This window comes from Camelina sativa, chromosome 15, assembly GCF_030686135.1.
Source record: "Camelina sativa cultivar CO46 ecotype springtype chromosome 15, ASM3068613v1".
Taxonomy (NCBI): Eukaryota; Viridiplantae; Streptophyta; class Magnoliopsida; order Brassicales; family Brassicaceae; genus Camelina; species Camelina sativa.
In genome coordinates, this window is record NC_141894.1 from 26496827 (window position 1) to 26511865 (window position 15039).

At 36.9% G+C, this 15039-nt stretch overlaps 1 protein-coding gene and 1 pseudogene across 10 annotated transcripts; one reads left to right on the forward strand and one right to left on the reverse strand.

The window, feature by feature from the left end:
• Positions 1 to 53: 53 nt before the first annotated feature.
• LOC147927149 (uncharacterized) lies at positions 54 to 1119 on the reverse strand (annotated as a pseudogene). Its single transcript, XR_015581666.1, has 2 exons — positions 1022 to 1119; positions 54 to 775 (listed from the first exon to the last, which is right to left on the reverse strand). The product of XR_015581666.1 is annotated as an uncharacterized LOC147927149 (transcript).
• Positions 1120 to 1877: 758 nt separating this feature from the next.
• On the forward strand, positions 1878 to 6480 carry LOC147927150 (serine hydroxymethyltransferase 2, mitochondrial-like). 9 transcript variants are annotated; one of them, XR_015582238.1, is made up of 17 exons: positions 1878 to 2350; positions 2446 to 2506; positions 2895 to 2945; positions 3040 to 3126; positions 3226 to 3347; positions 3521 to 3597; positions 3685 to 3809; positions 3905 to 3997; positions 4146 to 4238; positions 4342 to 4539; positions 4633 to 4714; positions 4886 to 4951; positions 5082 to 5159; positions 5489 to 5600; positions 5724 to 5834; positions 5936 to 6131; positions 6215 to 6480. XR_015582238.1 is itself a non-coding variant. In XM_087488425.1 (17 exons), the coding sequence occupies exons 2-16, from the start codon at positions 2760 to 2762 to the stop codon at positions 6082 to 6084; spliced, it is 1515 nt and encodes a 504-aa protein (XP_087344551.1). In that variant the 5' UTR covers positions 1924 to 2350; positions 2446 to 2759; the 3' UTR covers positions 6085 to 6131; positions 6215 to 6480. The 9 variants fall into 9 exon arrangements, 3 of the variants coding, with proteins under 3 accessions (XP_087344550.1, XP_087344549.1, XP_087344551.1); XR_015582239.1 differs by having other exon boundaries at positions 4633 to 4687; XR_015582234.1 differs by having other exon boundaries at positions 2908 to 2945.
• Positions 6481 to 15039: the final 8559 nt, after the last annotated feature.

Here is a 15039-nt window from a genome sequence, read left to right on the forward strand (position 1 = left end):
TATACGCAGCTTGAACTTGATGATGCTGATAGATTTAAGTACTTGTTTCTAGCTTATGGTGCAAGCTTGAATGGATTTCCTTTCATGAGGAAAGTGTTGGTTGTTGATGGTACTTTTTTACAAGGAAAATACAAAGGGACACTTCTGACGGCCACTCGACCCCAAGGATGTTTTTCAAAACCATCTGGATCAAACACCCTTTTAGCACTTGAAAGAGGGATCCTAGAGCCATGATGTATGCCATGTATTGCAACAGATAATAACATTAGCCTACCAACCATCATCCTTTTCTCTTCAGACCATGTCTTACTAAAATCCATAACCTTTTCCAACTCAATGTACTTTGGACCGTCTGAAGTTGTTTCAATCTCCATTTCTCTCCAAAATGCATGATGATCAACATCTATGTTCTCCGACGAGTCAATTGGATGACAGTTTAATCCCGTTATTTCAGCAAACTCATTTAACGAAAATCTGATAGGTCTACCATCAATCAACGACCATACCTAATGCGAATTGTTGACTGCTAGCTGATGTGTAAGGATATAGTGAACTTTTGCAGCAGACCATGTGTATGATACTTCAGCTAACTTAATAAATACTCCAAGCGATGATTCCTTCAACTTACGCCACACATCCAAGCCTAAACCCTCTTTCATTTTCCCAATTTTTGACAAATAGCAATTGTGGTTCATGCTCCTGTTTTGCAAGGGAGATCTTCCTTCTTCATAGAGGCGAGGAGGATATTTTGAGACTGTACTCGAGGATGCCATTCCTATAAATATTGAAATTTAAATCATGAGTCAACAAATATAATGATAGGATTAGCTTCGAACACATTTAAAACCCATCACAAACATATCCGATTCTCAACCACGAGAATGAAAAAAAAACTGTCACTTAAGTAAAACAATGAAATAAATTTGTAGCTATAACAATCAACTTTCAAATCATTCATTGTTGAACTGGGGGCAAATTAATTTATCTAAAGAAAGTCCATCAAATTAGACATAATTCTTACCAGAAAAATGAAAATTGAAGCCACAGAAAATTGAACCCACTGAAAATTGAATCCACCGTTAATTTTGAGAACCACCGAAGCAATATTGGAGCAAGATCTGCAACAAAACGGGATAATTCAACTAACCGTTTATCTAATAAATTAACAAGACAAAAATCCACCACCACCCAAATCTAAATTGAACGGAAATAGCATGCAATACAGGATACCTACCGAATCAGACGAACAACAAACTCGGTCTCGGTTCTCTATGAATAATCGGATTGGGTTTTTGGTGAAATCGACAGAGGAGTTTGCGAGCTCAACAAAATAGAGTAGCGGCGGCGATTAGGGTTCTTATTTCCCAAAGAAGGAAATTAGCTGCGATTAATCTTGTTGTTCACCGGCGATTTAAAGAATCAAAGATAAAAGAGAAAGAACCCAGCAAAAAAGTTCCAGAAAAACGAAGAAGTGTTTGAGTTATGTTATGATCGAGTATGATTTTTTTTTCTTTTGTATCGTAGGCAATAGATTTTTTAAAATATTAATTTCTGCAGATAGAATAATAATTTAGGTTTTTCGGTCTTTTTACTTAAATAGAGGGTCATTCTAGTTCTAATCGTAGTTTGGGAGTTAATCTAGTTATTATACCTCATATTTGTGTCAAACTGGGTAATTCTCACTAAAAATTTTGGGAAATAGAAAGAGAAATTACCTAGAATATTATATAAAAGTAGGTTTATTACTAGACTAACACGTTGAGATTTTCGATTTACTAGAATAACACATAAAAGTTTGCAAATTACTTCTATACCTGAGTTGTGTGTTTTATTACTGTATTGCCATTCATAATTAAATTTGGTCGAAAAAAAAACTTGAGATCTCATGTTCTTGTTCTTGTTTCCCTGTTTTTGTTTTTATTTATTTTTGAATCGATGTTTGTTTGATTTTTTTGTCAAATCCTCCTTTACTCTTATTCTGCAAAAGAAAAAGATGGACTGTTGGATAAATTCCCTTAAAGACGCAAGAAAAGAAGCTTTACTTCTCCACCAAATAAAAGAAGCTTTACTTTTCCACCAAATAAAAGTTTCAATCTTTTTTTCTTGTTAGGGTTTCGTCTCTCTTTTCTTTGGGATATTTCAATTGGAGGAGAGATATGAAAAAAGATGATAGATTTCAGTCAGAGACAACGATTCTTCGGATATCCGGGTCAGCCCAAAAGCCGATAATCTCACCCGACTCACCGGAACCATCCCTGGTCCTATCGGTACTCCTTACGAAGGCGGCGAGGAGTCTGGGGTTAAGGTTATGGACGCAGCGTTATCTCTAATGTGCTTCAAAGCACCTCAGGTTAGTTATTTTGATTGAAATTCTGGATTTTGGCATTGTTTCTACTACATATATATGTGCGTGAGTGATTCTCATCTTTCTTCTTCTTCTTAAAGCCACAATATTTCTCCATTTTTCTTGGGATAAATCTTTCTCCTTTCTGCAGACGTCATGTCGGTACGTTCTCAAATCTCCTCTTTTTTATTTTTTTTTTCCTATGATTGGTGTGTGTATATATATATGTATTGCTTGAGAACAGTTTTTGAATTCGATTTTTATGGTTTTTGAGAATTTGAATTCGATTTTTATGGTTTTTGAGAATTTTGATTGGAGGGGTTTTGTTGATTCCTCTGAAGCTTAGATATGTGGATTTAAAAGAAACATCCAGATGTGAAAATTGTGATTCTGATTAGCTTATATTGTCTTGTTGATGAATATGATGATAATCTCTTATTCTGGATCATCCCTCCATTTCATGGTAAAAATCTTATCACAATACGCTTTATGTTTCTCAGTCTCCTTTTTGTTTGATTCTGATCCGTTCGTTTCTTTTTTATGTATACAGTCGTCTTTATCAGCCTCAGCTATGGCGGATTCGGAGAAATCTCGTTCTAGTGTAAATACATCAACTTAGATCAGATGCATCATCATCATCATCATCATCATCATATATAATTTAACAAACGTGTTATTTTGTTTCCCTTTATCAGTGGATTAAGCAACTCAATGCATCTCTAGACGAAATCGATCCCGAAGTCGCGGATATTATCGAATTAGAGAAGGCTAGGCAATGGAAGGTAATATACAGTGTAACTTCTCTTGTGTTGTGTGAGGGATGATGATCATTGAGTCACAAATTTCACAAATCTTGATCAATATGGATGATGTTTTTCCAGGGATTTGAACTTATACCATCTGAGAATTTCACTTCTCTTTCGGTGATGCAAGCGGTTGGTTCTGTTATGACTAACAAGTATAGTGAAGGTTATCCTGGAGCTAGATACTATGGAGGGAATGAGTATGTTAATCTCTTCTTACACTTTACTTCTTTACATTTGGTTTCAGTTTACTGCTACCAAGAAACGGTGTGATGATGCTTACAATGTGGCATACTTGTTTTCTTTTAAAGGTTCTTTCACTTTGTTGGTAGTATTTGATGTTGAAGGGTATTTGCCTCTTATCAATTATTAGTTACATTGACATGGCTGAGTCATTATGTCAAAGACGCGCATTAGAAGCTTTTCAGTTAGATCCTTCGAAATGGGGAGGTATGAGTTCTTTTTTTTTTCTTTCAGAAACCACCTTTACCTAATTGGTTATGCTTATGCTTATGATATGAGCTATTCCTTTTGTAGTCAATGTGCAGTCTCTATCAGGATCACCAGCTAACTTCCAAGTTTATACCGCACTGTTGAAACCCCATGAGAGAATCATGGCACTTGACTTACCCCATGGTGGACATCTTTCTCATCGTTATCAGGTACCTAAATCGCTATAGCATCGTCAATTTCCGACTTCCTTTCTCATCTCCTTGTGGAATAGCTTTTCCATTTTCTTTAAATTGTTCATGTGCAGACTGACACGAAGAAAATATCGGCTGTATCCATTTTTTTTGAGACAATGCCATACAGATTGGATGAGAACACCGGTTACATTGATTATGATCAGGTTCGGTAGTTAATAACCAGCTTATCTCTCTCAAATAGACCGCTGAGATACAAGTTTGATATATACAAGCTTTTTCGTTTACGTTTCCCATGTGACCAGTTCTGAAAGCGAAGTTTTATAAACTTATTGTTGATATAACAATTTGCAGCTAGAAAAAAGTGCGGTGCTTTTCAGACCGAAACTTATTGTTGCGGGTGCAAGTGCGTATGCTCGTCTATATGACTATGCACGCATTCGTAAGGTAAAATTTTGTCAGCTCTTGAGTGTGAATTATATAATTACCAAATTTGTTTGTATATAAATGTGAATTGTATTCTTCAAGATTGTTGATGATAATTTTGCAGGTTTGTGACAAGCAAAAGGCAGTTATGTTGGCTGATATGGCTCATATTAGTGGGTTGGTTGCTGCTGGCGTTATTCCTTCTCCTTTTGAGTATGCAGATGTTGTTACTACTACAACTCACAAATCGCTTCGCGGTCCCAGAGGGGCTATGATATTCTTTAGGAAGGGGTTAAAAGAGATTAACAAACAAGGGAAAGAGGTGAAATTTTAAGTCTCCATTTTGTATATAGATGAGTAATAAGGGGCTGAAAATTTTTCGCAGTATTTGATCGTTTGTATCTTTACCTTGCAGGTTATGTATGACTATGAAGACAGAATAAACCAAGCTGTATTTCCTGGACTGCAAGGTGGTCCACATAATCACACAATAACGGGTCTAGCAGTTGCTCTGAAGCAGATTCAGTCATCAACTTTGTTTTGAAATTGTGTTCCATCGTCTAATATGTACCGATGAACTCCAATCACTAATGATGAATTAAGCTCTAATCTAGGATTATATTGGTCTTGTTTATGATCTTCCTGACTTGTCATTTACTCTATTGTAGGCTAGAACACCTGAGTATAAGGCCTACCAGGATCAAGTTCTCCGTAATTGCTCAAAGTTTGCTGAGGTACGTTTTATTTACTGATAATTAGTTGATATGCCGTAGATATACTGCCATGTTTTGGAACAGCTGGGAATAAGACCTACTGTAACCATCTCACACTTTTTTAAATATATAAAATGGCTTGGAATTGCAGACTTTGCTAGCAAAAGGATATGATTTAGTGTCTGGAGGCACTGACAATCATTTAGTTTTGGTGAATCTGAAAAACAAGGTACTTCTCATTCTATCTTTATATTCCCTTTGATATACAGATGGAAATGTTTGCTTTGGACTTGCGAGTTTGCATATGAAAGGGTGAATCCCATCGGTATTAGAGAACATAGCTGAACTCCTGAAAATATGATTTTAGTATGACAAAACTAAAACAATGATGGTTTCTTGTTTCCCGTATCTGTTGTGTGATTTCATTTTTTACTGACTATATGCTGACCAGGATATAGCAAATCAAGTTAAAATGTTTGATTTTGTTCTGTGAACCTCAGTAATTAATGCATAGTGTTAATTTGTCTCTGGTAACATATATGATGTTCGATTTTACAGGGAATAGATGGATCGAGAGTGGAAAAAGTATTAGAATCAGTACATATTGCAGCAAACAAGAATACAGTTCCTGGTGATGTTTCTGCCATGGTTCCAGGTGGCATCCATATGGGTAAGGCTCTTGAAGGAACACTGAAAGAAGTAACGTGTTAGTATGTCGAAAAAGTAGTAAATGTGCATGCTTTAGCTAGAAAAACGTATATGTTTTGATTTGTTCTTATAAATGATGTTACAGGAACACCAGCTCTCACATCAAGAGGATTCATTGAAGAAGATTTTGCAAGAGTGGCCGATTATTTTGATTTAGCCGTCAAGATAGCCTTAAAGATCAAGGCAGAGTCTCAAGGTATATAAAAAAGCTGTATGTTACTTTGTTTCTTTTTTTTTTTGTGTGTGTTATGCTCTCTGAAAATGGGATTGTATTGGTGAATCTGTAATGTACTGTAGGAACAAAGTTGAAGGACTTTGTAGCAACAATGCAATCAAATGAGAAATTACAGTCAGAGATGGCAAAGCTGCGTGAGATGGTAGAAGAATATGCTAAGCAATTCCCAACAATTGGGTTCGAGAAAGAGACCATGAGATACAAAGAGTAGTTTCATCAAGTGGATTGACACATTTCCTCATCTCTGAGATGCTTTAGGTACCTTAAAACATTTAGCTATGCATTAGCTTATCTGTGAAACATTGAGACTCATTATTGTCATCTTGTGTAAATGTTTGCAGAGATCATGGACCAGAGGCAACCGATGGTCTAAAAGTATCTCTGAAATTAAAGTTGAACTCGAAAAATGACACTCCAATGTTGGCCTTTCTTACCCTTTCTTGTTTGTTATCATATTTATCAATTTGCTTCCTCGTGTTGGTTCGTCAATTAAAGAAATTGTAATGCAACTGTATTAAGGTTGCTATGATGGATTTATGGCAACTAGATAGAGCTAGCTTTGATATTAAACAGAATTGTTTCTTAAATAAGAATTATTATTGTTCAAGAATGGCCTTAACGCGAAATCTTTGGCCAGTGAGAGAATGTTACATAGATGAATAGCGGCGGTCCAGATGATGAGATAATCGATGAAGGGAGCTTCCCTGGTGGAGTTCATTTAGAAATGACGGGACAAAACGTGACAGAATGTGTCGGAGGGTCACGCACCATCACTTACAACGACCTAAGCTCACGTTACCACACTCACTGTGACCCAAGGCTCAACGCTTCTCAGTCTCTTGAGCTTGCGTTCATCATTGCAGAGCGTCTGCGAAAAAGAAGGCTCGGTTCCGGAAACCACCTATCATCTATTGAAGTCTAGAGGATAAGACAAGACTTTGTCCGAGTTAGTGATATGTGTGTGTATAGAGTGGCTCTATACTAAAAGTTGCTAAGTTTTCAGTAATCGAGTTTATGTACCAAAGTGAAACATTGTTGTTTGTATGTTGGGGCTATGCTTTGTTTCATTAAAATATTGTGAGTGGTCGACTTGTTAAATCAGTTCTAAATAAAAAACGAAAGTTGTAAAATATTGTGAGTGGTCGATTTGTTTGGTTGTAATTAATAGAATATTAGGGTGAATGTGAGGTCTTATGTATAACTAGATCACTTAGGTAGAAAATTTTAGTATAACTTGAACTACTTGGTGCAACCGTAGTAGAATTAAAATAAATTTCAATATGAATCATGTGAAAACGAATAAAAAATAGATTTTGGTGCGGAATATTTATTTAAAATCATCACACTGTGATAAAATGAACCAAAGACAACATGATATTAGTAAAAAATTATTTGATATACACATAACTATACATAGTTATTCAGTTGTACTCTCATATCCATAGTTGAACTTTTGCATTTTTTTTGTATTTCCAGTTGAACTATAAAATAAATTATTAATTAGCAGTTGACCACAAGATTTATCACTATTAATTAGCATAAACAAGGTTTTCATAACACAATGTTCATAAAAACTTGGGTTTCACCTCTTTTGCTTCATTTGAGGTGATCACTTATTAAGTCTTTCTTATACTATAAAAAGTATTTTATGTGAAAACGATAGTATATATTAGAAAGTGATAAATTCTTGTATTGTTGATTAAACATGGTTCTTTCATAGTTCAATATGTAAAGAAATTCTTATAAACCTTAATTATCATTTTCATATTTTAAATATAAATGCAAATCTAAATATATATTTAGTTGTACCTAGTTAAACTGAGTATTATATATTTATGTTATCTAAATATTACCCTCTATAGTTAAAATGTAATTTTGTCTGATTATTATTCATTAGCTCTCGAAAATATAATAAATAAACAAACAATTACGAATTACATAGGTTGTTCTAGTAACATCTCTTACTTTTTCTAGTAACATCTCTTACTTGTTCCATTTCCGGTGAACAATTAGCTAGGGTTGCAGAAGAAGATATGTTGAAGATGACTACAAAATTACAATAATATCGTTCATTAAAACAGATTTATGGACGTACACTAAGCAAAAGAACGTTATGTACGTACACTTATCTCAAGAACGTTATGTACGTATGCGTTCATATGTACGTACACGTTTATATGTACGTACACGTTCGATTTTAGGTTTAATGAACCCGAAATTACCAGAATATCCTCGTCTTCTACCTCTAACATACGACTGAAAACCCTAATTTTCCCTGCCTCACTTTATTTTTTCACGACTTATGTCTATTTTTTTGGTTTCACTTGTGGGTTTTTTACTCAACTATTATAGATTTTCATCTCAACATCTGATTTCTAAATTAAAAACCTATAAAAAGTGAGTTATATAGACTTTCGAACAGATATCTAGCTCTTCCATGGATGAACCCAGAGGAAAGATTAACGAAACAGAGTAGGAAAAAGACGTTTGCTCCGGCCGACAAACAGAATACGATTGATGAATCTGCTACAAACGTTATTACATGAACACCATAGATCAGAAGAACAGCAAACGTGTTTAGATCTACCTCCAATAAGTCTATCGCAACGCTAGACTGTCTTTGACAGCTCAAACAAATTCGTGTTATTCTAGTAAGACTTTACAGCTGTCAAAAATGCTTACTAAATCTACCACGGACAAGAAACCTACCATCACACTCCGAAAACTATTTCAAAAAAACAAACAAGTATACCAAAAATATCTGAAACGAGAGAAGGCTGTCGAATAAATCTGTCGCAACAGGCCATTAGTCTACCATAAATATCTTTTGGGTCATATTGACTGTTGAAGGTGTACATCAGATATTTTTGGTACACTTAGTTTTTGATACACATATACGTCCACCGATAAGTGTACCAACACTACAACTAAGTGTACCATCTACGTCGACGGCAAAGTCTACCAGCACTACAACTAAGTGTACCAAAAATATCTGACGTACACCTTTAATCAGTCCACGTGTATAAATCTACCATCAAAGGATCGGTAGACTTAGTCCCAACTTCCAATGTTTTTTTTTTCTAATGGCATTAGCCGTAATTACGTTTTTTCCCAACACTAGTTTCAGGGGTAGTATAGGTACAATGGGTTAGTCTAGTAATAACAAACAATTGTATGTTACTTTTGTAATAAGGAAGCTTTTATGCAATATTCTAGTAACTCACCCAAATAGAAAATAACAATAAAAAGTTTTTGAGAGAGGGCCAATTTTGGATTTAAACAAAGATGACAAATTATATCATTATACATCAAAAATAATTCAAGATTCTTCTATGTGACGTTTTAAATGTAGTCTTGTCTGTTATTTTTTTTTTGTCGTATGAATTTTATTATTGAACCAAAGAAAGATACCAAGATAAAATTATAAGAGGCGATGGACAATTGAATATTCTCGTGGTCATAAGGTGACGGACTACTGAATGTTCTCGCGGTCTTTAGTCCAAGAGAGGGAAACAAGCAAAAACTGAAACTTAAGCTCTATAACTGAACAATGGCATGAAAGACTCACACAAAGCTTTCCTATAGAACCAGTAAATGTCTGGAGCACCAATAAAGCTGGATAGACAGAAAAAACTTTGATATCGACTGAAGACAAACCACGCAAGATCAACTGTTCTTACACGCGGATACTCGTCAACCACAGCTTCAGCCACCTACACACATAAAACTGGTGACGTCCTCGCAAGAGAAGAACTAGAGAATGATTCCACTGCTTTGATTAAAACCTAACTCCAAAGTTTCCAAAGAAAACTCAAAGAGAGGCTAGTAGGTGACTCAACAACAAAATCCCTCCAAATGGCTCACACCAAGAACGAATCTAGAGCAAAACACAACCACAGACCAACAAGAGGAGTTGAAGGAGAGGTAGAGTAAAGATCCAATTTCAAACCAAACGACAGAGCCAAATCCATCGATTTAAGCCTCACATAACACAAATAACCCTAAATGAAACCATGGTCACACCACACAAACCCGCTAAAAAACTAAAGCCACCATCAAGCAAACATGGGATATACCAAACACGCTTAACTTGATGAAATTGACATCGATTACCAGTTAGAGAATTAACCACACCTCCCCATAAGAAGAAACCCCTCCGGAATACACCACTGAGCATCACAACGACAAGATCTAGATCTTCAAAGGAAGGGCGAGACTCCACTGAAACAGCAAAAGAAACCAATCGATGGCCGAAGAGAGAGATACACAAGAAAAAACACAACTAAAAGGACAAAGAAGGCACAACGTCGGAGCTATAAAGCCATTGGACGTTGGCTGAGAACAACTGCGGCGCTGTTTTGGGGCACTGTTATCTAAGTTTTTGGAGTTATCTAAAATAAGTTAAATTTCCTAATTGGTTTTGGAAATAGTGTTTTAAGGTTTTATATATAAAGAGCTACCAAGATGTGGTAAGCCTTTTGAGATTTGAGAAAGCTTAAGTTTTGAGTTATTTTCTTAAGCAATAAAGAGAAGAGAGTTATTTTTGCCTTTGTGTTCTTAAACTTTATTTGGTATCAGAGCTTTGTTCACGATGACCAAACCAAAGCTTGAAGATGACGAGTTTCAATCCAAAGAAGGCTGACCTTCTTCGATTAAGTGTCGGATGCTGAATTCTTCTAATTACACTGTTTGGGCCATGCAGATGAGAATTACTCTTAAGATGAATAAGGTTTGGGAAACCATAGAAGACGGCGTTAAGAACATCGATAAGAACGACATGGCAATAGCCCTGCCGTTTCAATCAATACCAGAAGATTTAACCCTTTAAATCGGAGACCTTGACACATCAAAAGCGGTTTGGGATGCAATAAAGGCGAGACATGTTGGAGCTGAGATAGTAAAGGAGGCTCGATTGCGTAATTCGACCGACCTAATGGCGTAATTCGACCGACTTAAGATGAAAGAAACTGATACAATCGATGATTTTGTAGGAAGTCTATCACTGATTTCCTCAAAATCAGCGTCTCTTGGAGAGACCATTGAAGAATCAAAGCTTGTTAAGAAATTCCTGAAATGTTTACCAAGAAAGAAATATATACATATTGTTGCAGCCCTTGAACAAGTTCATGATCTGAAGAAAACTACTTTTGAGGTTATTGTTTGAAGGCTGAAAACATATGAAGAGAGAATAGGCAAAAAAGATGAAGAGCAACAGGAAGAGCTGAACAAACTGATGCATGCTAATACTGATACACAATCGGCCTTTCATGTTGGTTATGGAGGAAACAGAGGAAGAGGCTGAGGTGGTCGTTATGCTTAAGAGAAAGAGGTCACCGATGTTCTGGAGGTTACCAAGGACGAGGCCAAGACAGAGACACCTCTATGATAATGTGTTATCGGTGTGACAAGCTCGGCCACTATGCATCTGATTGTCCTAACAAATTGCTTAAAATTCAAGAGACAATTGAGAAGAAGGAAGACGAGACGCAAGAATCAGAAGGATTGATGATGCATGACGTGGTGTTCTTAACGAGAAGAAGATAAAACCAAGCAACTTTGAAGCTGATTGCGATGCAACTAACGTGTGTTATCTCGATAATAGTGCGAGCAATCATATGAGTTGAAACCGATCTTTTTTTGTGAACTTGATGAGACTATTATAGGAAAGGTACGTTTTGGAGATGCTTTTTGGATTGATATAGAAGGAAAAGGGTCCATATGTTTTGTGTTTCAAGATGGGAAGAAGAAAATTGTAAAGGTTCTTTACAATGTCTACTATATACCAGGTTTAAAGAGCAATATTGTGAGTGTTGGTCAAGCTACCAAAGCAGGATGTGAAGTACAAATGAAGGGAGAATTAATTATGCTTTATGATCGAATGAGTCAACTGTTGGTGAAAACGGCAAGGTCAAGAAATCGGTTGTATAAGGTCATATTGGAAGTCGAAACTATCAAGTGTCTACAATTAACAACATCGGCATAATCAACTAGATGACATGCATGTTTGGGTCATGTTTACTTAGACACGATAAAGATGATGATTGATAAAGAGTTGGTAACTAGTATACCAAGTATCACAATTGAGAAGAAAACATGTGTGTCATGCCTCCTTGGTAAACATACACGAAAACTGTTTCCTCAAGCAACTGTATACCGGACCACACAAGCTCTTGAGTTAGTTCATGGAGATCTTTGTGGATCCATTACACCTGCCACACCAGCTCACAAGAGGTATGTGTTTGTGCTTATTGATGATTATTCTCGTTATATGTGGACGATTTTGTTGAAAGAGAAGAGTGAGGCATTTAAAAAATTCAAGAAATTCAAATCGCTTGCGGAACAAGAAACGAAGGCTTTGAGCAAAACTTTTCGAACAGATAGAGGTGGTGAATTTGTGTCACTTGAATTCCAAGATTATTGTGGTCTACACGGCATCAAAGGAAATTGACTGCACATTATTCTCCTCAGCAAAATGGAGTAGTTGAAAGACGTAACTGGACTATTCTGGAGATGACTAGGAGCATTTTGAAGCACATGAGCTTACCAATTTATCTATGGGTAGAGGCAGTGAGACACGCAACCTATTTGATCAATTGAATAACAACAAGATCTCTTAACATATCAACTCCAATATGAGATGTTTCAAGGAAGCAATCCAAATCTCGGTGACCTTAAAGTATTTGGATGCATCGCATATACACGAACAGAATCTGTTGGAACAAAGAAACTCGATGACAGATCAAGAATCCTGGTGCATTTAGTAACTGAGTCAGGCTCTAAAGCCTGCCGTCTTCTCGATCCTAAAAGTAAAAAGATAATTGTGAGCCTAGATGTGATATTTGATGAAAGCAAGAGTTGGAGCTGGAATATTTCAGTAAAGAACCAAAGTGCAAACTCTGGAACATATTAAATTGGTATAGGAGAATTTGGAAATAAAGGCATAAGGGAGATCAAAACAGAGACCAAGATGGAAGATGATACCCACGTCTCTCGAGTTATGAGTGAATACGTCAATAACAAAGCGGAGCCAATAGAGGATGAGAACGTTAGCGAAGATGAAGTTGAGGAATATGACAGTGATGACAGTAATGACGAAGTTCTTGGTTTACCGGAGCAGCTGAGGAGGTCAACAAGGCTTAGAACGAGACCAACCTACTTGAATGATTATGTGCTTATTGCTGAAACAGAGTGTGAACAACTCTTGATGGTAATAAATGAGGAACCATTGACTTTCCAGGAAGCTAAAGAGCTTAAAGTGTGGATTGAAGCATGTGAGGAAGAATTATCATCTATAGAGAATAATCAAACTTGGAACCTTGTTGATCTTCCCGTCGGAGCTAAGCCAATCAGCTTGAAGTGGGTGTTCAAAATAAAGCACAATTCTGATGGGAGTTTTAACAAGTACAAAGTTCGATTAGTGGCAAAAGGTTATGTGCAGAGGCATGGTATTGTTTATGATGAGGTGTTTGCTCTAGTGGCTCGAACATAAACAATTCGCCTTATCATTGCCTTAGTAGATTCTAATGGTTGGGAAATACATCACCTTGATATAAAAACGACATTTCTTCATGGAGAACTGAAGGAGGAATTATATGTTACTCAACCAGAGGGTTTTGAAGTCTCAGGAAGAGAAACCAAGATTTACAAGTTAAACAAAAGTCTTTAAGGTTTGAAACAGGCTCCTAGAGCTTGGAATGATAAGCTAAACAAAATACTCTGAGATTTGCATTTTCATAGGTGTATTGAAGAACAATCACTGTATCAAAAGGAGGAGAGAGAGTCGCTACTTGTAGTGTGTGTGTGTATGTAGAAGATTTGCTGGTTGCTGGATCATCATTGAGTTCCATACTTGAGTTTAAGGAAGTGATAGGAACGAAGTTTGAGATGAGTGATCTTGGGAAGCTTACGTATTATCTTGGGATCGAAGTTCACCAACATGAGAGAGGTATCAGCTTAACACAAGAGAGATATGCTAAGAGAATTCTAATTGAAGCAGGAATGGATACATGTAATTCGACACATATACCAATGGAGATGAACCTGCAATTGTCGAAATCTCAAGAGGAGAAGAGCATTGATGAGAAAGGGTACAGAAGGATTATAGGATGTCTTTGGTACTTGATTTGCACACGACCAGACGTGTCTGATTGCGTCGGTGTGTTGGGTCGTTATATGCTTGAGTCAAAGACATCGCATGGAGCCGCTTTGAAGCAAATTCTAAGATACTTGCGAAGTACTTCATCACTAGTTCTTGTTTTTTGGTCGTAACGAGAAGACGAGTGTGGTTGGTTACTGTGACAGTAGTCATAGCCTTGACAAAGATGATGGAAGGAGTACAGCAGGTCACATATTCTACTTCGGGGATAGTCCAATCACTTGGTGTCCGTACCACGAGACAACCGGTGCTCACCTCAGCTAGTATCAGAGCTAAAAGGTTCTACCTAAAGGTTGTATCTTTCTGAACCCATAACTCGTTTCTATTTGTTTAAAGTTTGAATCTTGAATGTTTCTAGTAGTCTCGTTTGCTTTCTCTTGTTCATCGTGTTCTTAGTATTGTTCATCCGTGTTCTTGTTTAGAAGTCAATAGATCGAAAAAATTTAGTATTTGCTTTTGCGTTTGTGTTGTGGTCCCAAAAGTTTGTCGTGTATCACTTTTGCTTTTGATTAGTCATAGGTTTACTTTTGCATCGCTATCATCAATCATTGTCTTGGCTAAAGAAAATATCTAGTCGTTGTCCATTGAACGTAATATACTCACGAATAATCGTTTTTTTGTTTCAACGAGGTTTAAAAATCAATCGGACAGCGCATCGTGTACGGATCGAGCCACATCACCATTGACTGTCCGTACAAGCACCATGGCCGAACAACATCCACCGGAGATCCCTTTACCTCCACCAGAGATTGGCGCCACCTTGACGGCCCTTTGCAACGATATAGAGCACTTGGCCGAGCGAATGACACGTCTTGAACTCGCAAATCCCCCAAGGGAAGACCCATTGCCCATGCGGCGCCAACGATAAGAGCCGGAGCAAAGCGTGCAATCCGACGAGGACTATGAACCGCGTCCGAGGTGACGGCATCTTTGCGACGATCAGTACGAGGACGCACCGCGGCCTAGCGAACCTGGTCACAAGATAACGGCACCAACCTTTGCCGGAAAATC